Genomic DNA, 26144 nt, shown 5'->3' with positions numbered 1-26144 from the left:
AGGCATTAGTGATGAGGAGGATCAGAAGCCAGTACGTCTTCCTCTGAGGGTCCCTGTGGAGTTACAGCCACGAAATAATCATGCATGGGCTCGGGTGCAGAGCCTTGCCCAGAACCCACGGCTCAGGTAACCAAGGGCAAGATGGATCTTATATGTTGAGAATGAAGGGAGGAAATGCACAGGTGTGGTACAGGGCACCTGTCCAACTTCATTGCCTCTCATTTGAGGATTTGTCCTCTCCTGGTGCCATTGGCATTCTGTCTGCAAATAGGATTGCAAAGAGTTAAATCAAAATACTTTCTAATCACCAGTCCAGGACCAGCATGTTTAAATTTGCTGATCCTGAAAGCATTTGTGCTTCTCTGACAAAATGCTTGACTCTAGTGCAGTGGTTCTCAACCTTTCCAGACTACTGTGCCCTTTCTGGAGTCTGATTTGTCTTGTGTATCCCCAAGTCTCACCACACTTAACTACTTGCTTATAAAATCAGACATAGAAATACAAGTGTCACAACACACTATTACTGAAAAATTGCTTACTTTCTCATTTTGTCTGTATGAAATTTTAGTTTGTACTGATTTTGCTAGTGCTTTTTATGTAGCCTGTTGTAAAATAAGACAAATATCTAGATGAATTGATGTACCCCCTGGAAGACCTCTGCGTATCCCCAGGGGTATACATACCCCTGGTTGAGAACCACCTCTCTAGTGGGTCATGTGATATCAGACTTTAAATTTCATTCTGATTACCGTTCTGCTTTAAATCTTCTTATTTTGGTTCACATATGACTTTACCAGTTTCTCTCCTGAACTACTGAAGTTAGATAGCATAGATGACACAAAGAATCAACAAGTGTTGAGGGGATCCAGGTGGATCAATGGCTTGTGGCACTAGCTCTAGTTAAGATGTATTGGATTTAGTGTATTGAGAGGGAGGACGAAGCAAAATAGCAGTTGAAATGATTCTGGACATGGCAATTGCTACATACTGATGAAAAGCAAAGATTTCTAGATTTCCAGAGATATACAACATTCTTTTGGGAGTTCATGATATCACTCTAACGCTGTCCAGCACTTTCTTAGCACTAGTCCAGGACTGAGTATAACAAGTCCTGGACCTTGGTCAGTGTAACTTTCATTTCCTCAATGAAGAATTCAGAAATAATAACCAAATGCCATAAGGTGGTGGTGGGGGGAGAGTTAGTATTTTAGGGTAGGATTTATCCTCCTACCATGTGATAGAGGCCAGACGTTTTGAGGACAAGGGGAGAAAACAAACATTTTATCCCAATTTTATCTTCCTTACCACCCTTGGTATTGTAGTTTCGTGTTCTACTTGCTAAGAGTCATAGCTAACGTTCCCCTCCTCTTCTCTTTCCTCCAGGAGAAACTGAGAGCCCAAGTCACCTCTGCAATATATATCTGAGAGAATTTTGAGGTTACTCACAAATCATGAGTTACCTTCATGTTAATGTTGTGCATTATAACTACCTCCTGTTTCTCATGGGGGTTACAGTAAGACAGGGTAGGTGCATGTATAACTCTGCATAGTGTGTACATTGCTGCAGTCTCTTCTCCTAGTTTACACTGTGCCAGTCCAATTTCTCTCCTTGATTCTGTTTTGGGGGCAGATTGTGCTTTGAGTTTCTGCTGACTGAGTTCTCAGTTCTCTTGCATTGTTTATCTTCTGTGCAGAATGATAGTGGAGTTACATCGGAAGGTCTCCAGCCTCATTGAGTTCCTGAAACAGAAGTGGGCTCTCCAGGAAATGCGCATTGTATCCTTTTCCTGTTTAGAGCAAAACAGTTAGTCTGCTTTGTGTACCATGTTCAGGGCAATTCCCTCGCTATTCTAACCTCACTGTTTTCTCTCTCACACAAATCTCTATTAAAGGAACACCAGTCCCCTGTTTACTAAAGGTAAGATGCCAATATCTCAGCCGGTGAAGTGAATAACTCTCTAGCAGGGAATCTAGAAGCATTCTCCCTTTTCTTCAGCTCTTCTATCCTGAATTCTCTGGAAAAATATATTTGATTTCAAATGAAGCTCATCATTTTTTTTATTTTTTTTATTTTTTTTCCCCAGTGGGCTCAGTCCAATTGCTCATAGATGGATGTTCACATTACAAAATCCATCATGATGATTGGCCCTTGGGTTGGCTGCCTCAGCAAAGAGGCCAAGGAGGACTGATCTAGCACCTTGCTCTTAGAGATATTCCTTAATCATGGTCTTGTGAGACTGTTAGTTGGACAGTAGGATGGAACTGCTGCTGCTTGTGGCATATCTGTATATTCTTTTTCGAGTAGTGTCCCTATGGGTGCTCCACTGTAGGTGTGTCTGAGCCCCTAATCAGAGATTTTTAGGTAGCAGTATCTGTTCAGCCCGCACATGCGTTCTTCCTCCTTCGTGGTCTGCCTCAAGTCTATCTAGCACTGTGCAGGCAAACTGCCCCCAGTTCCTTCTCGACTGCCTTTGGTCTCAGAGTTGAGCAGTTGTCTCTTCTTTCTCTGTGTCATAAGCATAAGTAGTAGTAGTTTTAGTCCTTTTGTTTCCCTTAATAGCTACAGTTTCTGTTTACTCCATTGAGATTTAAAAAAAAACACACGTTTATTTCATGTTTCCCGCCTTTTCTCGGGGTATTCCCCCCTCCCAGGGCGTTTAATAGTTTAAACTTTCTAACCTCTCCATTTTAAAAAAAAAAAAAGGGGGGGGGGAGGGAGGGAGAAGAGGAACCAACTTTCTTCTGCATTCCTCACTTTTTCAGGGTGATAGACCCACCCCCCTGGGGCATGCCCGGCTCCCCCAGTTTCAAGAGGTTTCTCTCCTGCAAGGAAGCAATCCTAGTAACATATGGGCACTCTTACTGTTTAAAGTGTCAGAAAAATCGCACATCCCATAAAAGTGCATCCTCTGTCAGCAGCTCAAGGTGAGATTTTGAGGAGGGGAAAAAAAAAAGGAGCTGAAGTTAAAACTCCTCCTGATGGAGAGTGAATTTCAGGTGCCAGACCTTCCCCAGGACAGATTGTCCCTGGAACCTTCAACTTCCAAGGGGGTAGAATTGTGTTAAAAATCAGCAGATTTCCCCCCATTAAAGCATGAGAAAAAGAGCTCCAAGCCCCAAAGCAGAGTCTTTGGCCAGCCGGAGGGGTTCACCAGTGCATTCAGCCACCTCAGTACCAGTGGCTGTGAACTGCAGTACCTATAAGCATCAGGGTGCATCTGCTATGAGATTAGCCACACCACCTAGAGATGCCGGGGCTCAAGCTCTGGGGCAGCATACCACCCCCTAAGAAGAAGAAAAAAGTCTGCACTGCTTCTAAGTGAGTAGCACTGAGTAAAGCACCAGTACCGAGTGTGGCAAAAGTCCCATCCCTAGAGTATTCTGCACATAGGCAACCATCGGTACTGACAACATATCACCGACACTCCTACACAGTACCAAGTGAGTCAACAGTACCACAAGAGTTCTGGTACCCTAGAGACCTGGAGGTCACAGAAGAACCGCAATCCCCATTACTTGGTACCAGGACCCTGGTACAAAGCAGATATTTGTGCCTGGAATCACCCATAGCACCTCACCATTTACTGCCAACACCCTAGTCAGATATACGTATCTCCTAGAACTGGAAGGGACCCCGAAGGGTCATCGAGTCCAGCCCTCTGTCGTCACTAGCAGGACCAAGTACTGATTTTTGCCCCAGATCCCTAAGTTGCCCCCTCAAGGATTGAACTCACAACCCTGGGTTTAGTGGGCCAATGCTCAAACCACTGAGCTATCCCTCCCCCACACCTTTACACAGTAATGAGTCTGCCAGTGACCAAGAGGATGTTATTTCTCTGTTCTCTCACTATGGCACACCGTCACAGTACTAGGGTCCTCCTCAGCCTCATGCCAACCTGTAATTTTGGTACAGGCCTCCTTGGGCATCCCCAGTGGCCATATTGGGATTCTTCATGGGTGTCCAATGTCTCCCAGTGAGAGTCAGCCGGATGGTTTCTGATACCTTTGCTATCCAGAGCCCCTGAACTGGAGGAGTTGGAAACTTTTGAAGGACAGGAGGAAAGGCTCGAAAGGGAGGCTGCCTCTCCAGCAAACTTCTCATCTTCACCAGATGAGGCTGTGATGTCTCCCCTCCATCACTAGCTGATGATTTTAAGAATTTTCAAGATCTTACTAAGTGGGTGGTGGATGAGGTGCAAATTCCCCTACATGAGGTAGCAGATACACATCACAAGCTGGTGGATATTCTGCACACTTCCTCCTCCAGAATTGCTCTCCCAATTAATGAGGTACTTTTGGCTCCTGCTAAAGTAATCTGGCAGACACCAGCCTCCATGGCCCCAACCTGCAAGAGAGCCAACAAAAAATATTATGTTCCTCCCAAAGAGGCAGACTTTGTTTCAAATCCTCAACCCAATTCAATCATTGTAGATCCAGTTAATGTATGCAGCAGGCAACATCACCCCAAGTCAACCCCATATGATTGAGATTGGAAAAGGCTAGCTGTCTTTGGATGGAAGGCGTATGTATCAGTGACATTGCAGTTCAAGGTCATGAATTACCAAGCTGTCTTACACTGCTCAAGACTCCCTTGAACAGTGCAAGCTCATTAATTAGTTTGCCACTCCAACAAAGGGTGGTGGACATGCAACAACCCTTGTTAACCTGAGCTGAGATTTCCCAAGCACTTCAAACACATAAATTTAGTAACTATAGAAAAATAGATTTTAAGTAGCAGGCATAGAGCTCAAAGTTAGTTACATAAGAAATAAAAATAAAATTGCAGTCTAAATTCTATGGACTAAGCAAGATTTGAATCAAGCCATTTTTCCACCCCACTGGATGTTTCAGGCAGTTTTCAGTTCTTATTACACAGGCAGAATTTCTTTCTTAGCCTGGGACCAATCTCCCAGTTCAAAGTCTTTAACTCGTAAGCCTTGCAGCAGCTGCAGATTAGCACCTTACATGTGGAGACAGATACCATGGTGAAAATATATAACATGGGGCTACTGTACTGACTTTGTAGTCCATTTTTATACCAAAATCAGTGAAAACTTCCCTTTTTAATTTAAACAAAGTTGCCATGGAATTTCTAGTCTGCTGCACAAGAGTGTTGGTAAATCGGGGAGGGTTCAGAGAAGAGCCACAAGAATGATTAAAGGATTGGAAAAACATGCCTTATAGTGATAGTTAAGGAGCCCAATATATTTTACTTATCAAAGAGAAGGTTAAGGGTTGATTTGATCAGTCTGTAACTACCTATATGAAGAACAGAAATTTGATGATAGATGGCTCTTCAGTCTAACGGACAAGGGTATAACAAGATCCAATGGGTTCTCAATCACTGGCAATTTTTAAATCAAGGTTGGATGTTTTTCTACAAGATGTGCTCTAATTCAAGCAGGAATTAATTCAGGTAAATCCTATAGTCTGTGTTATCAAGGTCAGACTAAATCAGATTTGTCCCTTCTGACCTTAAACTATAAATCTGTAAGTGAAGCTGAGGCCAGTGACCTTGTCCTAGAATGTAGGATCAGCTTGCTGTTCATGGAAAAATTGTGATATTGGGTATATTTCCTTCTCAACATGTAAAGGCATAATTCCTGATTACAGAACATATACATCTATCCTGAATGGAGAGCTGCTTATTAATCTCTTAATCTACAAATTGGGCAGCCAGATGTTCTTTTTAGGGGTATCTGTGGCTGATGCTGCAGCTAATCTGCATAATGTAAGATGGTTGTAATCTTTGACAAAGTATATTTAGCGTCAAACGCTAGAGGAACGGCAGCTTCAGGACTCCAGAGATTCAGAAGCAAGAGGCAACCTCTCAGAGGAGAAAGTGATGCTTCATCTCTTCCCAGGAGAGAACTGTACTCTCATCCCTCTCCCTGAGGTGGCCAGAGTAGTCCACTCCAAGGCTTTCTGCACAGTGCATTGGCAGGAAACTGGCAAATGCAAACAGAACACAAAGGACTCTCACTTATTGCCTCCTGCCCAAATCTTGGGAATACAGAGTGGTCAGGGGACAGCCAGAGGGCAGCTGAAGTACCCTCGGGGATCAGAGGGTAAGAGTGGCGGAAGGACAGAGAGCACTATAGAGCCAGGCAGAACCTCTCAGCCCATAGCGGAAGTCTCTGCAAGCCCTGGAGATGTCTCCCCAGAGAGTGGCCTGACAGAAGGACCCCCTGATCTCAGCATCAAACAAACTCTCGAAAAACCACCTTCTGGACTTCAGGACCCTGGAGGGAGTCTGGAGAAGCCGATCCTCGTGGCTTTCTGCACCGAGAGTGAGGAGGCCCTGGCCAGTGACCAAGCAACCAAGCTGCCATCATGCAACACAGCTTGTGTTTGCAGCAAGATCCCTGACCTGGAGGAACTCTCTCTGCTCGATCCATTCCCTCGGTATATGAAGTCCTGTCATGATCTGATTGTCCCAGAGAAATGTTTTTGCACAGACAAACTGCAAGGGAAAGATCCTTGTCCCTCAGCTGGGAGTGTCTCTCCTGTGGCTCTTCCAGCTGAGAGTACAGAGGCAGCTGATCCCTGTTCTGCACAGATGGCAAGAGGTGGGATAGCATCGCCTGGCAGTGGCCTATCCAGATCTGAAACTCAAGCTAGCCACAGCCAGGGACCACAGCCTGATGCTTTTACTAAGGGTTTACAAGATGCAGTAGTGGAGGAGACTCAAGAGAAGCTGAGCTCTTCATTTCTGCATTCAACTCAGGGACAACCTTCTGCAAAGCCTCTCAAGGATGACCCAAGCCGACTTGCTCAACAAATCAGAGAGGAGGGATGGAGTCTACGAAACTCTGAGAGCCTTACGTTGGCTGAGGTTTACCTCATGATGGGCAAGCCAAACAAGCTGCAGCTGGAATATGACTGGCTAGCTGTGTTAGGGCCAGAAACCCAGGATTCCAGGGAGGAAACATCCGAACCCAGTGCTGTCCCCACATCTTCCATCTTTCACAAGCAAAGACTCCTCAACTGCCTCTTAAAACTCATCTCCACTGAAGTCAACCCCAAACCAGTAAGTAACTAGCTCTGATGTCCTATGCATGACACTTGATTTTTGGAGACAATTGCTTGTTCCTGTTTCCATGGTAAGCCCTATGGAGACCTTTAGAGATTTTTATCTGAAAACCATCCCAGGCAGCTTGCAGAAGAGTTAGACTCCTTCCACTATTTGCTGCACCTCCTAGTTTTTATCCCATTTTAACTTTTAACAGAATATTCCATGTGTCTTCAGCTTCAGTAGCTGTTATGATTAAGGCTACTCGAGTTCCGCTGGAGATCAGTTTTGTCAGCTGTGCCTGATCTTTCTGCCACATGAAGCATGTGATCAGAGGTTACTCTCTTGCTGCAATGTCTCCAGGTGTGCCCTGGAAATAGCTTCTTAATAATAGCAGGTTAGATGTGAATTCCAGGGGCAGCTGAGCCATCACTGATTCAGACTGTAATTCAGCATTGCCTGTCTGGATAATCCATGCTGTTGAGGTGAAAGATAAAAATCTGTTTTAACAAAAGATGCATTGATTGACTCTTTTCACAAGACTGTATGTAACCCGGGGGGAAGGATAGTTCAGTGGTTTGAGCATTGGCCTGCTAAACCCAGGGTTGTTAGCTCAATCCTTGAGGGGGCTATGTAGGGATCTGGGGCAAAAAATTGTCTGGGGATTGGTCCTGCTTTGAGCAGGGGGTTGGACTAGATAACCTCCTGAGGTCCCTTCCAACCCTGATATTCTAATGATTCTAACTAAGCCAGAATGGCTAACCGTGCTGTGATTCTTTTCTTTAAATGAAGATTATCAGCATAAAACAAACTGTAGCAAATTGCATTGCAATTAAGTGTGGGAGATAATTTTATGCCTGTGGTTACATACAGATTCTTTTAAAAGACAGCCTTTGTTAGAAAACATCATAAACAACTTTTGTAGTGAAATTAACTGTGTATGCCTGGAACATTAGCAAAGAGCCTCACCATGTGGCTCTGACTTTAAATGCTATGATATAATCTGAAACAGGAAAATGGCAGCATTTCAGAACAGATCACCTTTGATGCGAAGTCAGAATAGCTCATTTTACAACCAGACTTTGTTGTCCACATATCTTTGCAACAAAAGAAAGCAACTGGATGCAGGGCCGGCTCCAGCTTTTTTGCCGCCCCAAGCGGCGAAGTGGAGAGAGAAAAAATAATAAAGTCGATCGGCAGCGGGTCCTTCACTCCCTCTCTCCCTTTTTGGCGGTACTTTGGCGGCAGCTCAAAGAGGGACTGAGGGACCCGCTGCCGAATTGCCACCGAAGACCCGGACGTGCCGCCCCTTTCCGTCAGCCGCCCCAAGCACCTGCTTCTTTTGCTGGTGCCTGGAGCCGGCCCTGACTGGATGGTTTTTATTGAGTATGTGATAGTTGTCAGTTTTGCTACTGAACCTAAAAGCAGACCTTATTGTAGCTTAAAGTCTTAATCCTCCCTCCATTATGGCTTTTTCTGATAAGATCCCAAACCACTGGCAGTATAAGGCCTATTAAATGCCAACTTGATTCTAACAAAATAATAAAGTTTCACATATGTAGGGTGACCGGATGTCCCGTTTTTAAAGATTTAAGCCCTCCTGCAGGTGTCCTGACTTTTTCTTAAAAATGGGCAAAATGTCCTGTATTTTCTGTCTCCCCCCATCAGTAATGGCGGGTCCTGCTGCTGGCCAGATCTCTTCTCGCCAGCTGCCCATCCACCAGCGGTGAGTGGGAGGGTCCAGTTGTCCAGGATGGGGGTGGGTGTGCAAGGCTGGTGGCGAAACTACAGTGCACGGGGCCAGCCGCTCCCCCTGCTGCTCCGTCAGCACAGCCCCCTGTTGCATGCTGTCTCTTGGCCAACAGGGCCCTGCCACCCCCGTCCTGTTTCCAGCTGACACTGGCTGCGCACTGCGAGCTGCGGTGACTGGTAAGTGCAGGCAGGCACCAGGCGGCGGCCGCTATGTATCACCTCTGCTGCCCACCCCCCTACCTTTACGTACTCCCCTTCTCACTGTCCTCTCCCTGCTGTGCCCCTTCACATCCCTTCCCCAGCCCCACTTGTCCTCCATATTGTCCCAGGCAGAGTGCATCCCACTCCCAGCACTGCACGGAGAACCAGCTCCTGGTCAGAGTGCTCAGCTCACCAACAGCCTGGCTGCCAGGCTCCTTCCTTCTCCCACTGCCTCTGGCTGCGTTGGTGCCCTGGGAAAGCCCAAGATCCTCCGGCCCAGGGCACTGGCCAGGAGGAGCTGAGTCCTGCATGTACCAAAGCCCCACACAGCGCTGGCACGGGGAAGCCTCTCTGCTTGTCAGCTAAGCTCTGAAGTGGTGATGGAAAGCAATTTTCAGCCTGTTCGTGCCCTGACCTTGAAGGCTCCACAGCAGGCCCCCAGGCAGGGGCTTAACACCCTCTTCGCCTGCCCACCCCCTTGGGTCCTACCCACAGGGAGTGCGGGGCTGCTCCATCCCCTAGGCACCCTCTGCTGAGCCGGGTTCGCTGAAGCCCTGCAGTCAGGTTCTCTGGGCCCTGGTGCACAATGCATCCTTAGGGCTTAACCCCTTCCTGCCCGTGCTGTAGCTGAGTGATAGGAGGCAGCTGGGTTATGTCGGTGGACAGCAGCAGCCTGGAGGTGTTAGCTGCCTTTCAACACTTTGTAGGCAATAAGGGACAAACTGCTTCCAGCCACTGGGGACTGTGGGAGGTAAGGAGAAGAGATGAGCTCTGCAAAGATATGGGCCAAGTCAACCCTTCTCCCCTCCCCCGCAACTGGAAGCAACTCCCATCCCTTCCCTCTCACACAGTGCTGAAAGGCTGCTGCAGGCCACATTCTAGTGTGAACCCTGGCAGAAATCTGGGGAGGAGGGCCATGTGACTCTGTGTGCCTCCCCTGTGCGTTGCCTTGGAAGATGTGGTACCAGGAGAGGCGCGTCCATCCTGGGGCCCAGACAGGCATGGAGGGTGGAGAATGCCGGGCAGGGATGGTTGGGTTGGTCATTCACCCCCAATCCCACCCATATAAGAGAGGTGTACAGGAGTGTGTGTGTGAGACTTCTCCCCGTGTGTTTGTGGGGGGTAGGGTTATATGTATCACTCCTCTTGGTGTGAACCCTAAAGCCTTAAAGATAAGAAGATAAATAAAAAGAATCCAACTACAGTAACTCCTTGCTTAATGTTGTAGTTATGTTCCTGAAAAATGCTACTTTAAGTGAAACGATGTTAAGCTAATCCAATTTCCCCATAAGAATAAATGTAAATAGGGGAGGTTAGGTTCCAGGGAAAAAAATTTCACCAGACAAAAGTCATTATATACATATACAGTATACATTTTAAATAATTTTAAACATTTTAATACAGTACTCACCAATGATGATTGTGAAGCTTGGTTGAGGCAGGGGCATAGCAAGGTTGGGGCGTGGGGGCTTTCCCCATTCCGCCCGCCTGGTGTTCCATCCAGGGAGTGGGGTCAGGGCACGGGGACTTGCCCCATTCTGCCTACCTAGCATTCCTGCCAGGGAGCAGGGTTGGAGGCTTGCCCGCTCCCCGACTGAAATGCCGGGTGAGCATAGCGGGGCAAGCCAAACAACCTTGTAATGGAACATTGTGCGACTTTAAGCGAGTATGTTCTCTAATGGATCAGCAATGGGGGGAGGGATAGCTCAGTGGTTTGAGCATTGGCCTGCTAAACCCAGGGTTGTGAGTTCAATCCTTGAGGGGGCCACTTAGGGATCTGGGGCAAAAATTGGTCCTGCTAGTGAAGGCAGGGGGCTGGACTCAATGACCTTTCAAGGTCCCTTCCAGTTCTAGGAGATTGGTATATCTCCAATTATTACCTTTACCTAGCAACCTAATAACGAAACAATGTTATTGTTAACCAGGACGACTTTAAGTGCTGAGTTAATGTATGTAGTATTTCTTTTTAATGGGCTTAGTCAACTTGATGTTAATTTGAACATGTGTACTGCATAGTTCTGATTGATTGCCGTTGAACTTGTTTGAATATGAGTAATTTTACCAGTGTCCCATATTCAACGTAAGGAAATATGGTAACCTTACACATACGGCATTTCATTAACGAAATGCAGGAACATGCTGATCAGTCCACTATAATGGATAAGTTCTTAGTGACTTTTTAAGTTTCCTGGGAGGGCATTTGTTAAATAATTTATTGTGATATTCTGGCAGCATTTTGAACAATTGTGCTTGGTTTTTCAGACCCCTGAGATGAACTCTGTTGCCACATCCCCTATAAAACCTACTCAAGAAGAGCAATCTCTGACTCCTCCTGGGAAGGTGATTGCCATCAGCACCAGGAGTCCAGGCTGTGCACGAAACCAATCTGCTCTTCGTAACAAGACCTTTTCTCCCAATGTTAGTTCCAGCTCCTCAGGTGAGCACCCATGGGAATGACTTCAGTGGATCATACCATTGGTCCACCAAGTCACTACCCCACTGTTCCATCCTTCAGAGGAAACCCTTCCCATAATTAAGGCTAAGATTACATCACGGAAGTCATGGATTCCGTGACTTCTAGAGACCTCTGTGACATTTTCAGCTTCAGCTGCTGCAGGGGGTGGGGGGGCCCTGCAGCTCTCAGCTGCTGCGGGTAGTGGGTGCTGGACCCTCCCACCCCTCCTTCCATCCCTCAGCAGGGCTTGGGCTCTCACCCCACTGTCAGCCCCATTTTTGTCAGTTTTTTTAATGAAAGTCAGGGACAGGTCATGGATTTCTGTGCATTTTTGTTTATTGCCTCTGACTTTTACTAAAAATAACCGACAAAAATCTTTCTTACCCATAATGCACCTGATCTGTTCTGCAATTTTATTTCTGTGGCTGGTTGGGAAGGGATGATAATTCATTCTTGACAGTTGAAGACACACATCCCTGGTAACTTATCTAGAGTCACTACAAGTTACTCGTATACAGGTTTATTTTTTTGAATCCTACAAACTACCCACCTCAGTAATGAATTTACATGTGGGAATGCTGTAGGTTAACATTATGTGACTTTAAAACATTTTCCAATCAAGGAAGCCGCTCACTAGTCAGTCTTCCTGGGGAAGCTTGCTTCTGTGAGATAATGACTGATGTTGGATTGTACAGTGTCATAAGGATGTGGGGATAAAAGACGGTTACTCACCGTTGTAACTGTTGTTCTTCGAGATGTGTTGCTCCTATCCATTCCAGTTGGGTGTGTGCGCGCGCCGCGTGCACGCTCGTCGGAAGATTTTTACCCTAGCAACACTCGGTGGGTCAACTGGGCGCCCCCTGGAGTGGCGCCGCTATAGCGCTAGATATATACCCCAGCCGACCTGTCCGCTCCTCAGTTCCTTCTTGCCGGCTACTCCGACAGTGGGGAAGGAGGGCGGGTCTGGAATGGATAGGAGTAACACATCTCAAAGAACAGTTACAATGGTGAGTAACCGTCTTTTCTTCTTCGAGTGATTGCTCCTATGCATTCCAGTTAGGTGATTCCCAAGCCTTACCTAGGCGGTGGGGTCGGAGTGAGACGTGGCAGAGTGTAAGACTGCTGAGCCAAAGGCTGCATCGTCTCTGGACTGTTGCACCAGTGCGTAGTGGGAAGCAAAGGTGTGAATTGACTACCAGGTCGCCGCTTGACAGATGTCCTGAATGGGGACATGGGCCAGGAAGGCGGCAGAAGAGGCTTGCGCTCTTGTAGAGTGAGCGGAGAGATGACCAGCCGGAACCTGAGCGAGCTCGTAGCATGTCTTGATACATGACGTCACCCAGACCGAAATCCGCTGAGAAGAGACCGGCATGCCCTTCATGCGATCTGCTACCGCGACAAAGAGCTGGGACGAACGGTGGAAAGGCTTCGTCCGGTCTATGTAAAAGGCGAGGGCCCTATGCACGTCAAGGCTGTGAAGCTGTTGTTCCCTATGGGATGCGTGCGGCTTCGGGAAGAAGACCGGGAGGAATATGTCCTGGTTCACATGGAAAGCCGACACTACCTTAGGCAGGAAGGCAGGGTGTGGCCGAAGCTGCACTTTGTCCTTATGGAAGATAGTGTATGGCGGGTTGGCCGTTAGGGCACGAAGCTCTGAGACTCGTCTCGATGAAGTAATCGCGACGAGGAAGGCCGTTTTCCAGGACAAGTAGAGAAGGGAACACGTGGCCAAGGGCTCAAAGGGGGCTCCCATAAGCTTGGCTAAGACCAAGTTCAAATCCCAGGTAGGAGTTGGGCGCCGTACTGGAGGGTATAAGCATTCTAGCCCCTTAAGAAAATGGGAAACCATATGATTGGAGAAGACGGAACGTTCCCCAATGCTGGGCCTAAAGGCGGAAATTGCCGCCAGGTGCACCTTCAAGGAGGAGATAGCAAGGCCTTGCTCCTTGAGGGACCAGAGAGAGTCCAGGATCTTGGGAATAGGTATGAGGAGAGGGTTGAGACCTTTCTGATTACACCAGAGTGCGAAACACTTCCACTTGGTGAGGTAAGTCGACCGAGTGGAAGGCTTCCTGGTCTCCAGCAGCACCTGCTGCACTGCAGCGGAACAGTCCCGCTCCGCTCGGGTTAGCCACGCAGGAGCCAAGCCGTCAGGTGGAGGGACTGCAGGTCTGGGTGGCGAAGCCTGCCGAAGTCCTGTGTTATGAGGTCCGGCCATAACGGGAGGGGAATAGGATCCGCTACTGAGAGATCGAACAGCAGGGTGTACCAGTGCTGTCTCGGCCACGCCGGAGCAATGAGAATGAGGCGGGCTCTGTCCCTCTGGAGCTTGAGCAGGACCCGATGCACAAGGGGGAACAGAGGGAAGGCATATACTGTATGTGATCCGTCCACGGGAGGAGGAATGCGTCCGAGAGGGAGCCGTGGGAGCTGCCCTGGTAAGAGCAGAACAGATGGCATTTCCTGTTCTCTCTGGAGGCAAAAAGGTCTATTCGGGGAAAACCCCACCTCTGGAAAATTGTGTGGACCACATCTGGATGAATCGACCACTCGTGGGAAAGGAAAGACCTGCTGAGACGGTCTGCCAGCGTGTTCTGCACTCCCGGGAGAAATGATGCTACTATGTGTATAGAGTGGGCTATGCAAAAGTCCCACAGTTGCATCGCTTCCGTGCAAAGCAGGGAGGAACGTGCTCCGCCCTGCTTGTTGATGTAGAACATCGCTGTCGTGTTGTCTGTGAAGACGGACACGCGGCGACCTTGGAGGTGGGAGCGAAAAGTCTGACACACCAAGCGAACCGCTCGCAGTTCCCTGACGTTGATGTGGAGGGTCAGCTCGCGGGGTGACCAGAGGCCCTGGGTGTGTAGGCCGCCGAGGTGCGCACCCCACCCCATGGCCGAGGGGTCCGTAGTCAGAGTGATGGAGGGGTGAGGGGGGCGGAACGGGACTCCAGCGCACACCACCCCTGGGTCCAACCACCAGTTGAGCGACTCGAGGGCCGACTTCGGGATCGTGACCACCGTGTCTATAGAATCCCTGTGCGGGCGGTAAACCGACGCCAACCAAGATTGAAAGGTGCGAAGGCGGAGCTTCGCGTATAGGGTCACGAAAGTGCACACCGCCATGTGGCCTAGGAGGCTGAGGCAGGTGCGCACCGTTGTCGTCGGGAAGGACTGCATGCTGTGGATGATGGCAGTCATGGACTGGTGCTGAGGCAGAGGGAGGCAGGCCCCTGGCTAGATTGGAGTCCAGGACCGCGCCGATGAAGTCTATCCTCTGCGTTGGAGCCAAGGTAGACTTCTCGGCGTTGATCATAAGGCCTAGGTGTTGAAATAGGCCTATGACCTCGGCCATTTGTTGCGCTACGAGCTTCTGGGACGTTCCGTGGAACAGCCAGTCGTCGAGATACGGGTACACATGTATTCGGCGACGGCGAAGGGCCGCGGCAACCACCGCCATGCACTTGGTGAAGACCCTCGGTGCCGTGGAAAGGCCGAAGGGGAGCACCGTAAACTGGTAGTGCTGGCGGTTGACGACAAAGTGCAGGTAGCGTCGATGAGGAGAGTAAATCGTGATATGGAAATACACGTCCTTCATGTCGAGGGCGGCAAACCAGTCTCCCGGATCCAGGGAGGGGATAATGGTCCCCAGGGTGACCATGCGGAACTTGAGCTTGACCAGAAATCTGTTGAGCTCTCAGAGGTCGAGGATTGGTCGCAGACCTCCCTTCGCCTTGGGGATTAGGAAATATCGGGAATAAAACCCCCTGCCCCGCATGCCTTCCGGCACCTCCTCTATGGCACCCAAACTCAACAGAGTCTCGACCTCTTGCAAGAGGAATTGCTCGTGAGAGGGGTCCCTGAAGAGGGTCGGGTAGGGTGGGTGGGAGGGAGGGGGCGAAACAAACTGGAGGTGGTAACCAAACTCCACCGTGCGAAGTACCCGGCTGTTGGATGTTATCTGGGACCAAGCCGGTAGGAACTGGGAGAGACGGTTGGAAAACAACGGGGAAGGATCCGGTAAAGAAACTGGTGGGCCGTCCTCGGGCGTCCCATCAAAAGTTCTGTTTGGGCCCTGAAGTAGGCTTCAAGGGCAGTTGGAACTGGTTTCCCTGATTACCCGACTGTCTGCGCCAGTTCACTCTGCCCCGGCGCCTGTTATCCGGCCGCAGTCTGGGCTGGTTGAATGGGCGGTACGGCTGTGGCCGGAAGGACCTCCTCTGGGTAACCGGCGTATGCATGCCCAGGGAGCGAATCGTGATTCGACCATCTTTAAGGGTCTGCAGCCTTGAGTCTGTCTTTTCAGAAAAGAGACCCTGGCCATCAAATGGCAAGTTCTGGATGGTGTGTTGGACCTCCGGTGGCAACGTGGAGGCCTGAAGCCACGAAATTCTCCTCATGGTCACTCCAGAGGCCAAAGTCCTGGCTCTCGAATCTGCAGAGTCCAGAGAGGCTTGGAGGACCAATCGGGACGCTTTCTTACCCTCCTCAACCAGGGCCGTGAACTCAGGTCGGGAGTCGGATGGCACAAGCTCAGAGAACTTCGAGAGGGACACCAAGGTGTTATAGGTGTACCTGCTGAGGAGAGCCAGTTGGTTGCCAACTCTTAACTGGAGGCCACTGGCCGAATAGACCTTACGGCCCAAAAGGTCCATGCGCCGCGCTTCTTTGGATTTAGGCACTGGCGCTTGTTGGCCATGTCGCTCACGGTCGTTAACCGACTGGACCACCAAGGAGCATGGAGCTGGGTGTGTGTATAGGTACTCGTATCCCTTGGACGGGACCGAGTATTTTCTTTCCACCCCCCGAGCGGTCGGAGGGATGGAAGCTGGTGACTGCCAAACAGTGTCCGCATTCCGCTGGATAGTGCGGATAAAGGGCAGGGCTACACGAAGAGGCGCATCCGCTCCGATTATGTTGACGACAGGGTTGTCGTCTTCTGCCACCTCCTCAACTGGCAGATTTATGTTTTGGGCCACCCGTTGCAACAAGTCCTGATGGGCCCGAAGGTCGATCGGGGGAGGGCCCGAGGCGGACGCCACTGCCACCGCCTCATCCGGGGAGGAAGAGGATGACAGGCCCAGGACCAGAGTATCCTGTGGGGGTTCAGCAAGCTGCTGCGGGGCCTCCTCGACGGGGGGATGCTCCGCATCTACGGATGTCAGCGGCCCCTCTACCACGGCTGTGGGAGTAGGTCTGCTGACCGTAGCCTCAGGCACCCTGTGGTCGGATGTCCTGGAGCGCTGAGTGGAAAAGGGCACTCCTTGAGTCTCATGGTAGGCCCATGGAGTCCAGAAGCCCCATTGAGGAGGTCCCTGGTCTTGCCCTTGAGGCTCGGTGCGCTGATCAGCTGCGCTGTCGGCCTGAGAAGAGACAGATGGCTGTCTCGAAGGCCATGGCGGTGCAGAGAGGCTGTGTGACTGTGTCGTCGACGCCGCCGGTCTGTCCCTGGACGGTGCCGGGGAATGGTGCCGGCCTTCGTGGTGCCGGGAATGAGACCGGGACCATCGACAGTGCCGGTGCCGGGAGGTCGACCGGGATCTCGAGTCCCGACGGTGGGATCGGCTGTGGGAGGACCGGTACCGGGAACGGTACCGAGAGCCGGATCGGTGCCGATAGCGCCTGTCAGGGGACCGGGATCGTCTCCGCGAGTACGACCGGTACCGTGATGGAGAGCGGTACCGGGACTGCGAGCGGTGCCGAGATCTGGAGCGGCGGGAACGTGAACGTCTCCGGGACAGGGACCTGGAGTACCGTCTGTCCTGCCTGTCAGGGGAAGGAGTCCTCATTACAGCTGGCTTGCCCGCTGACTTAACAACCCGCACCGGCGGTGCCGGGGGTTGAGGATGCGTTGGTTCCGTCAACTCTATCAGCTCTCTCGCCGTCGAGAAGGTTTCAGGTGTCGATGGGAGAGCGAGCTCGACCGCGGTATGCACCGGGGAGCAAGGAGGTACCGGACTCGATGGCCCTTGCGGTGCCGGAGTCAACGGTACAGCGCCCGGTAGATGCGCTGTCGGAGTCGGTGCCAGAGGTCGGGCGAGAGGTCCTGAAGCAGAGACCTTGGAGGACGTCTGTGCAGCCTTACGTTTCCTTGAGGGAGAGAGGGAACAGTGCCGGGGGGCCGGTGCTGGCTGCTGCTTCGTCGTGGCCTCGGTACCGGAACGGCCAGGAACCGCTGGAGAGCTCCGCACCGAAGAGGTCTGTGGAGCGGCCGGTGTCGGCACCACAGGGCTAAGTGCCGACTCCATCAGGAGCTGCTTCAAACGAAAGTCCCACTTCTTTTTTGTCCTTGGCTTAAAGGACTTGCAAATGTGGCACTTATCTGCTAGATGAGACTTTCCTAAGCACCGCAGGCAGGAATCGTGGGGGTCTCCAATCGGCATCGGCTGCTGGCAGGCCGAGCACGGCTTAAATCCCGGTGCCTTGGGCATGAGCCCGCACCGGGTTGAGAAAAAGAAGGGCTTAGCCCCTCGATTTCCCCTAACTAACTAACACTAAGTACAACAAACTTTTTAAACTAATCTAACTATATTTTAAGAACTATATACAACAAGTATGAGAAAGAAAACAGTGAGAAGCTAGGGCTGTGGAGGACAACTATGCACTCCACTGTTCCAATGACCGTCACGGGCGGTAAGAAAGAACTGAGGAGCGGACGGGTCGGCTGGGGTATATATCTAGCGCTATAGCAGTGCCACTCCAGGGGGCGCCCAGCCAACCCACCGAGTGTTGCTAGGGTAAAAATCTTCCAACGAGCGTGCACGCAGCGCGCGCACACACCTAACTGGAATGCATAGGAGCAATCACTCGAAGAAGAATAAGAAGTAGTATGTTGGTTAAGATCAGGTAAAACAACATTTAAAATGAGACATTCCTGTGTCATTCTACTGAGTTGGAATATTGAATGAGCATGAATTACCTTCTTATCCCACTAGAGGGGATAGTTAGTCACTTGTCAGCCACAACTGTGTGGACAGAGAATTTTAATGTCATTGTTCTCAGTCTAGTTGCTTTTGTCATCACGCAGAACAGGCCATGAAGGTGTCAAGGTTACTGGAACAAACAGCATTTTTATATCATTATTGTAATGCCAGTGCCGTATGAGCAATTTAATTAATGCTATAAAACACAGTACTTAAGGCTCTGTGTGTTTCTCATTATAGAGTAATATGTAGCAATTTCATCTTAGTTTAAATCTTCATTGCATTTGTTTGCAGACGTGTATTTTAATATTCAGGAAACAGCCCAGCAATTTTATAGGTCTAACTCTATACCTTTTTGTTAGTGAAAAGAGAAATGGGGGCAGTGGGGTGGGAAAGGGGAGTCAATCACCAGGGGAAAGGAGAGATGAGAGCATAGGACTCATCTTCCACTACTATGGCTGCTGTACTATGGCTGCTGTAGTTGTTGATGCTGTACCCATGGCAGGCCCTGAGGGAGGGGGTGAGCAGTGAGTGTGGGAGGAGCAGCTGAGGGGAAACGGTCTCTGGGGCAAGGATCCTGAGGGAGGGGGAGCTGAAGAAGAGTGGGGGTCAGTTTGCTCTCAGAGTAGCAGGGAGCACCCTCACCTCTCCCTGGCTCTCCCTGGGAGGAGACTGCGGACAGACCCTTCTGGTCCACAGCCATCTTGACCACTGGCAGTTGCAGCTTCAAGGACAGGTGTGTGTCCATGCAATGCTGAAAATTCTGCCAGCAGTGCTGAGCTCGTGGGGGATGAAGGCTGCACTGCTGGCCAACACAGAGATTGACCTGTCCTCCACCGACATCCTGCTCACCAGATAAGAACTACCAACTGTTTTTGAGGATGCCTGCCTTCCTGGTGTCCACCAGAAAGAATCTCCTTATATAAAAGTCCTTGTTCTTCAACAAACCGGTTTTGGTTAGAGGAGTTGAGAGGTGGTGGGTTGCTCCGTGCCGCCGCCCAAGCTTTTTTAAGGCTGTCATCGGCTTCCTGCTCAGTCTGGAACTGTTCCCTTGAGGCCGGAGACACCAGTTCCTCCGTAGACTGTGGACTTTGGCTGGGTCCCTCTGGAAGCGATGTAGGTGATGAGGTTGTTTCCGTTGACTGCGGACCGCTCTCCGCTGGTGCACTAGGTGATATTTCAGGCTCTGGCTGAGCCTCTTGGGTAGAGTTGTCTACTGCTTCTGCCAGTTCAGGCCCGCTGGCGCCCTCTGGCGATGGGGTTGGCGACGGGTTTGCAAGCGCTGGCGTCAGTGCCGGCAATGGTTCTGCCGCTGGTTGCTCTTCCAGTTCCGGTTCTGGGACTGGATGTACTATGGCTGCTGTAGTTGTTGGCATGGGCTCCGGTTCCACCACCTCTGTCTGGGTCTCTGGTAACACAGATGGGGCCCCGGTGGACGGCTCAGGAACAGGGATGGGAGTGGAAGCTTGTTTGGCCTGACTGCGGGTGACCACTCCCCCCCTCTTGGCCAGCTCCACATGGTTGGCCAAGTCTTCCCCCAGTAGCATGGGGATGGAATAATTGTCATAGACAGCAAAAGTCCACTTTCCTGACCAGTGCTTGTACTGGTCTTCAGGGATGCTGTACCCATGGCAGGTCCTTTTAAAATTTTTCAAGAAGGCCTCAGTGTCCTCACCTGCCATGTAGGTGGGAAATTTCTTGGGATGGGGAACAGTGCCTGGAGAAGGATTGTTAGGGTTGGCTGGAACATGTGGGTTAGCTCTTGCTAATTCCAGGGCCTGCTGGTGGGCCTCCCTCTGGAGCTCCAATGCCCTCCTGTGGTCAGCCTCTTGCTTCTCCAGCTCTCTCTTGTGGTCACCCTCTTTGGCTTTTTGTTTCTCCATCTCTCTCTTTTGGGCAGCTTCCTCCCTGGCCATTTCTGCATTAATTAGTTCTATCTGCATCCTAGCAAGTTCTAGTTTGTCAACTGTGTCACTGCTACTCATGTTTGTGCCTTCTGGTGCTGGCCACACCCCTCTGCAGTCAGTGAACTGTGTTGCTTGGTTCAGTTGCTTGGTTTACAAATTCCTACCCTTTCTATTCACGACTGAATAAAAAGAAACAAAACTTTTCATTTGCAAATGGTGTTTTACTGACTGTTTGCTGGCTCACAAGAAACTAGAAAATCTGGTTTGGTAACTTGTCTCTAGCAATCTGCTAATGCCCTCTCAGTGGGGGTCCTTCCTAACAAGCCTGCTAGAAAACCTTACACTTCCTTTCTCCCAAGCTGCTTTTTCAAGCAACCAGAAAGAAAAAGAAAAAAAAATCTCTCTCTAACAAAGCCTGTTAGAAAACTTTTACCTCCAACTTAGCCCAGCTGGAAACTCCTTCTAACAATACCTCGTTAGAAACTGAATACCTCTACCCTCCCCTCTTCTCAGGCTGCCTCCCTGCTCTAGAGGGAAAGAATAGCTCTCAATGGCTCCTGGTTCTTAATACCACCCCACCACTGCCTACCATGTCATAGGTTTATTCCCCACTTTGAACTTTAGCGTTCACAAGATGGGGACCTGCATGGACTTCTCTAAACTAAAATTCTAGTTTAGATCTGGTTCTTGCTGCCACCAGTCAAGTTTTAAGTGTCTGACACACTCCCTGTTCCCCCAAAAACTTTTCCTGGGGAACACAGATCCAAACACCTTGAATCTCAGCACAAAGGGAAATAATCCATTTCCCCCACCTTCTTCCCCCTCCCCTTGTCCTTGGGAGAGATACCTTGATTCAAACTCCTTGAATCAAACAAAGAGGGATTCACTTTTCCCCCTCCCCTTCCCTTAGTCCTTGGGAAAAATACCTTGATTCAAACTCCTTGAATCAAACAAAGAGGGATTCACTTTTCCCCCCTCTCCTTCCCCTGAAAATCCAAACAAGGGAAGAAATCAATCAAGTTCTAAAAAAGAAAAGATTTTATTAAAGAAAGAAAGAAAGTACACTATCTCTGTAATACCAGGATGGAAAATATCACAGGGTCTGACTTATAAATCTGGAGAGACTTCCCCCTCCCTCCTCCTCAGAATAATCAAAGTAACAAACAGGAATAAAGAATTTATCCAGCAAACACACAATTGCAAATACAGAAAGCAACTCAAAAGACTAATCCGCCTTTTTAACTAATACTCACTATATTGAATAGAAGAGACTATTTCAGGAAACTTGGAGAACTTGAAGGATATGACTGGCCTCTCTTAAATCCAAAAAGAGACTACAAGCCAAACAAAGGACACAGACAAAGACTTCCCTCCACAGAGATTTGAAATTATCCTGTCCCTTGATTGGTCCTCTGGTCAGGTATCCATCAGGTTACTGAGCTTGTTAACCCTTTACAGGTAAAAGAGACTTTAACCCTTAACTATCTGTTTATGACAAGCGGACTAATGTTACAGTAGTGCCCAAAGACCTTAATCAGTAGGAGTCCCTCATTGTGCTAAGCACCATGCAGACCATTAAGAAGGCCCAGTTCCTGTCCCACAGATCTCTCTAATAATCTTCCTTACAATTCGATACGGCAGACACGCAAGTATTATTATTCCCATGTTACAGTAATGGGAACTGAGGCACAGCTTCCAAACAAAGAGGTACTTAAAAATATATATATATATAAATACGCACACACAAACTCTCTAAATAATAAGGCTCAATTTTTTTCCTCAAATTTAAAAGGTGGAATTCTCTTGGTGTTTGATTTTAAATATTCTCCTGTGAGAACTGCAACTCAATCACTGTAGTGCTGTGTTTTAAGAGCCTTCTGGAAAATAACTAGCCTTTAAACCAAAGTGAAAGTGACAAAAGTGTCAGTTTCACTCCTGTTTATAGTCAATTTGTAGCCTATTTTTATTTGTAGTTGGAGTATGTCTGTACTACTGGCCGGGGCGGGGGGGAGGGGGGGGCAGTGATTGATCCAACAGGGGTTGATTTATTGCGTCTAGTCTAGATGCGATAAATTGACCCCCGAACGCTTTCCTGTCAACTCTTGTACTCCGCTGCCGCGAGATGTGCAGGCAGAGTCGACAGGGGAGTGGCAGCAGTCGACTCACCGCAGTGAAGACACCACGGTGAGTAGATCTAAGACTTCAGCTACATTATTAACATAGCTGAAGTTGCATAACTTGGATCGATCTCTTCTCCTCCCCGCCCCCCGCCCCAGTATAGACCAGGCCTTTGGTAACACCCCTAGAGCCCCATGCAGCTGCAGTATAAAATCACCAGGCCTTCTAGTAGGATGTTTCCAAAAGTGAAATGATCTATTCCAATGTTAAGCAGTGTCCCTTAAGTGACTAGCCACAAGATGTCAGATATTTATTTAATTTTCTTTCTTTATATAGGAGTTAACTTAGAAATTAGCTGACAGGAGCACTATACCTATCATCTGCAAAGTAAGTTTTCAGGTGCCTAAGTAGCCCCTGGAATCATGGTTAAAGTTGCGCCTCCTACCAAAATCTGAAATGGTGTTCCTGCCAGTGAAACAGAAAATCCAGTATTCACACAGCTCTAATTGAGATATTACATTGTATATCTGTTCCTTAGAAATAAAAAAAAAAGGTGCCTGCTTCTATGTAGCTTCATGTTCACATGAATAGTAAGAGATAATTGTATGTTAGCCTGCATCATTCACACCTGTTAATCACAACATATAGAGATATAGTGCCACTCTTATGTTACAGGATTTTACTCACTAAGGTGAAAATAATGTAAAATCATAACTTGAATTTAAGTAGTTTTTCACACTATCAGTATGGTTCTTAGTAGCATTGATCTGGGTGCTGAATTTGGAAATTACTCCCAGATAGTAAATCTAAGATGTATTTTCAGTGGTCTGGATCATAACTTTGTTAATACACAGTAACAAACTCCATCTCATCCGTGCATAAAGTGCTATTAAAAGTCTGCAGTAGAATGGCTGCCAGAAAATAAATGGTCAGGTTTTTAGAAATGAACCTTCTAGCTGTGGTTTCTCACAGTGCTTTTTATCCTGAGCCTTTCTGACTTCTAACTTCTTACAGCTAAATTGAGTTAGCTTTTCCAACAGACAGTAACAGTTTAAAAGCCAGCTTGTGCACACGCTAAGGGGAATTGAAAGCCTCGACTAACAGACAGCTTCAGAGCAGCAGCAAAGGAGGCCAGGATGAGGAAAAAGGGGATTGTACACTGCTGGGGAAAAACAGGCAGAACAGTAGGAGAGATACAGTGTGAACTAGAAAGTTTAAACAAAATTAAATTTGATCCCAAAAACTATATTGCATCCACTGAATAGTGTCTGTCTTTGTACATTTGATACCGCTTTTTACTGCTTTATATAAGAAAATACCTTCTGCTGTCAATTTTGTTTAACTCTTTTTACCAAATAAAAATTGGTAACTACTAGCATCGCAAACCATGTGGGCTTTGCTCTCCTGGTTTGTAACCAGAACCTCTAGGTGATTTTTAGAAAGGATGGTGTGGCCTAGTTAACTGAACACAGTCCCACCACTGCCACTGATTTGTGTGGCCTTAACCAAATTACTATGAATTGTTGGAGTTTTTTGGGTTTTTTTAAACTGTCTCGTTGACGTCAATGGGAATTGTGTTGCTCAGTAGCTCTTCAAAATCTTGAAATAGATTTCTCAGGAGAGTTCAGCATCCACGATTGTAGTTATTGTTTCAAAAGGGCTAGAGCACCTGGGTGCTGAGCTCATTTGAAATATGGCCCTATGCATTTATCTCATATGTATCTGAGTGTCCGCATCTGTAAAATGGGGAAAACATATCCACTGCAAACTAGATAAGTCAGGGTTAATGTTCTTCAAAGCACTCTTTAAGTAAAGTATTATGCATTATAATAAACTGTTATATAGAAACCCAATTTTATATGCACAATGTAAATTTCACACACTTTCCAGCTGTCGCCATAGCATATTAGCAATATTGGATTTCAGCCAGTGTGTTTTCAAAATTGATTGGCTGCTTGGAGTGTGACATTGCATTGTTGTCCAAACCAAGATATTTTCCACTTAATTTTCAAAAAATGAAGTTCTCACTAAACCATCATAACCTTATTTAATTATGCAAAAATCTATTGCCTCGTACCTCTGGGAATAGTGGCAGGATGTTTCTAGTGAACTGAGCAATGGTCTCTCAATTTACTGTAATCAGAAACTTACATAGGGATTGTACCTTTGTATTTACCTTGTTGTTCAACTATATTTCATACTTTAGTTTTTTCAAATACAGTATCAATCTGAACCAGAAATAAACAATACAGAGTCTTTGGACACTGCGCCCATATTTGCATTACACTCCTTTTGCTAGTGAAAGTGTCAGTCATGTACATCTACCATTTGGGAAACCCACCCTCAACTGTTTCAGCAAATATAAAAGATACACTTCTCAGTATAGTCGTGTGAAACTCTGAATCAGATCCATAGATGTCAGTGTCTGTATTAATGTGTTGCTTTTTGTTAATGCCTTTCATCCAAAGATCTCAAAGCAAATGAATGAGTCACAATATCACTGTGAAGTAGAGAAGTGTATCCTCATTGTATAGATGCGGAGACTGAAGCACGAAGACTGTGAGTTGTCCAACGTCTCACAGTGAGTCAGTCAGTAGCAGAGCCAGGAATATAATCCAGGAGTCCTGACTCCCAGTCCTATTTTCCATCTACTAAATAGAATTCCCTTAGTTTTTATTTTGCTAAATGGCTGATTAAAATCTTCCAGGTTTGAGGAACCCCCCTAGACCTCTCTTGGCGGCTGATCCCTCAAGTTCTGGAGGAGCTGATGCAGACGGTGGGCTCTTTGCAGTTCCCACGACTCTACCACCCAATAGCCGACATGGAAAGCTGTTCTTGCCTAGCAAGGAAGCAGAACTGACCTTCCGACAGCACTTGGACACGATTAGTGTAAGTGAAACTGTTGCAGGGTGATTGGCACCTTTAAGAGGGAGCAGGGTCCAGTACACCTCTGACTGATTACCTGCTGCCCAATTGGGTTTAAGGGATGGCACCTGGGCCTTATAAGGGGAGACAGCAGCAGGGGAAGATGGGCTACCCACAGATGTGTCTCAACCCAGAGAGGTAAGGGTGCAGCTAGAGGAAGAAGATGTGGCAGAGGCTGTGGAGAACAGGAGGCTCCCACAGGAGACCCAGAGTAACCAGGGAAGGGCCAAGAGAGCCCAAAGAGGGGTTGCCTGCTGATTTTTCTGATCCAGAGAAAAAGAGAATTGAAGAAGGCTGAGCTCCAGCTAGGAAGGGCAGGGAGTGGCTGTTTGGTGGAGACCAGACTGGAACAGAAGAGCTCCGGAACTGGCTGAATATGAACTTAAGTGTTGTGGTGATGGACTTTATTGTGGGACTTTGAGAATTTCTGTGAACTGTTTTGTTATTCAACCAGTCTGAAGCAAGGTCGGTGTTAGCCATGAGAGAGCCTGTGTGGAGTTTGAGTCCTGAAAGAAGGGGAAATTGAGACAGGCCTCTACAGAGCCACACTTGGCCAGCAGGGGGCACTACAGGCAGGCACGCCCTCTTACAGAGACCAGTGAACAAAAAATGTAGCATGCTGGAGCCTGACCCAGCTGGTGGGGATTGAAATCCTACTGATCCAAGAACTACTGATTTGAATATTAAAAAGCATAGTCTTCCTTATGAAGAAATGCCTCCAGCAGTGTTCAGACCTGACCTTACACTGGAAGAAGCTTGTCAGGTGCTTGAGCGTACAGCTAAGCTTCAAAGCTACACCAGCTTGAAAGCCAGAATGCCATCTTACTGGCACTTTGCTAATTAAAGTTCACC

The 26144-nt window shown here is 48.3% G+C and overlaps 1 protein-coding gene across 7 annotated transcripts in view; it reads left to right on the top strand.

The window, feature by feature from the left end:
- CRAMP1 (cramped chromatin regulator homolog 1) overlaps positions 1–26144 on the top strand; it is a 117702-nt gene that overhangs the window by 59865 nt on the left and 31693 nt on the right. For all 7 annotated transcript variants that reach the window (XR_005585658.1, XM_039492486.1, XM_039492485.1 and 4 more), the window contains 5 exons: positions 3–126; positions 1695–1776; positions 5768–7030; positions 11228–11402; positions 25075–25256. Coding sequence is in view for 6 of the 7 variants with exons in the window: in XM_039492486.1 (XP_039348420.1) it covers positions 3–126; positions 1695–1776; positions 5768–7030; positions 11228–11402; positions 25075–25256 (1826 nt within the window). In the remaining variant the exon portion in view is untranslated. The remainder of the gene's footprint in view (positions 1–2; positions 127–1694; positions 1777–5767; positions 7031–11227; positions 11403–25074; positions 25257–26144) is intronic.

The sequence above is a fragment of the Mauremys reevesii genome, linkage group 10 (assembly GCF_016161935.1).
Source record: "Mauremys reevesii isolate NIE-2019 linkage group 10, ASM1616193v1, whole genome shotgun sequence".
NCBI classification, from domain to species: domain Eukaryota; kingdom Metazoa; phylum Chordata; order Testudines; family Geoemydidae; genus Mauremys; species Mauremys reevesii.
This window is presented reverse-complemented; position numbering and strand designations above follow the sequence as displayed.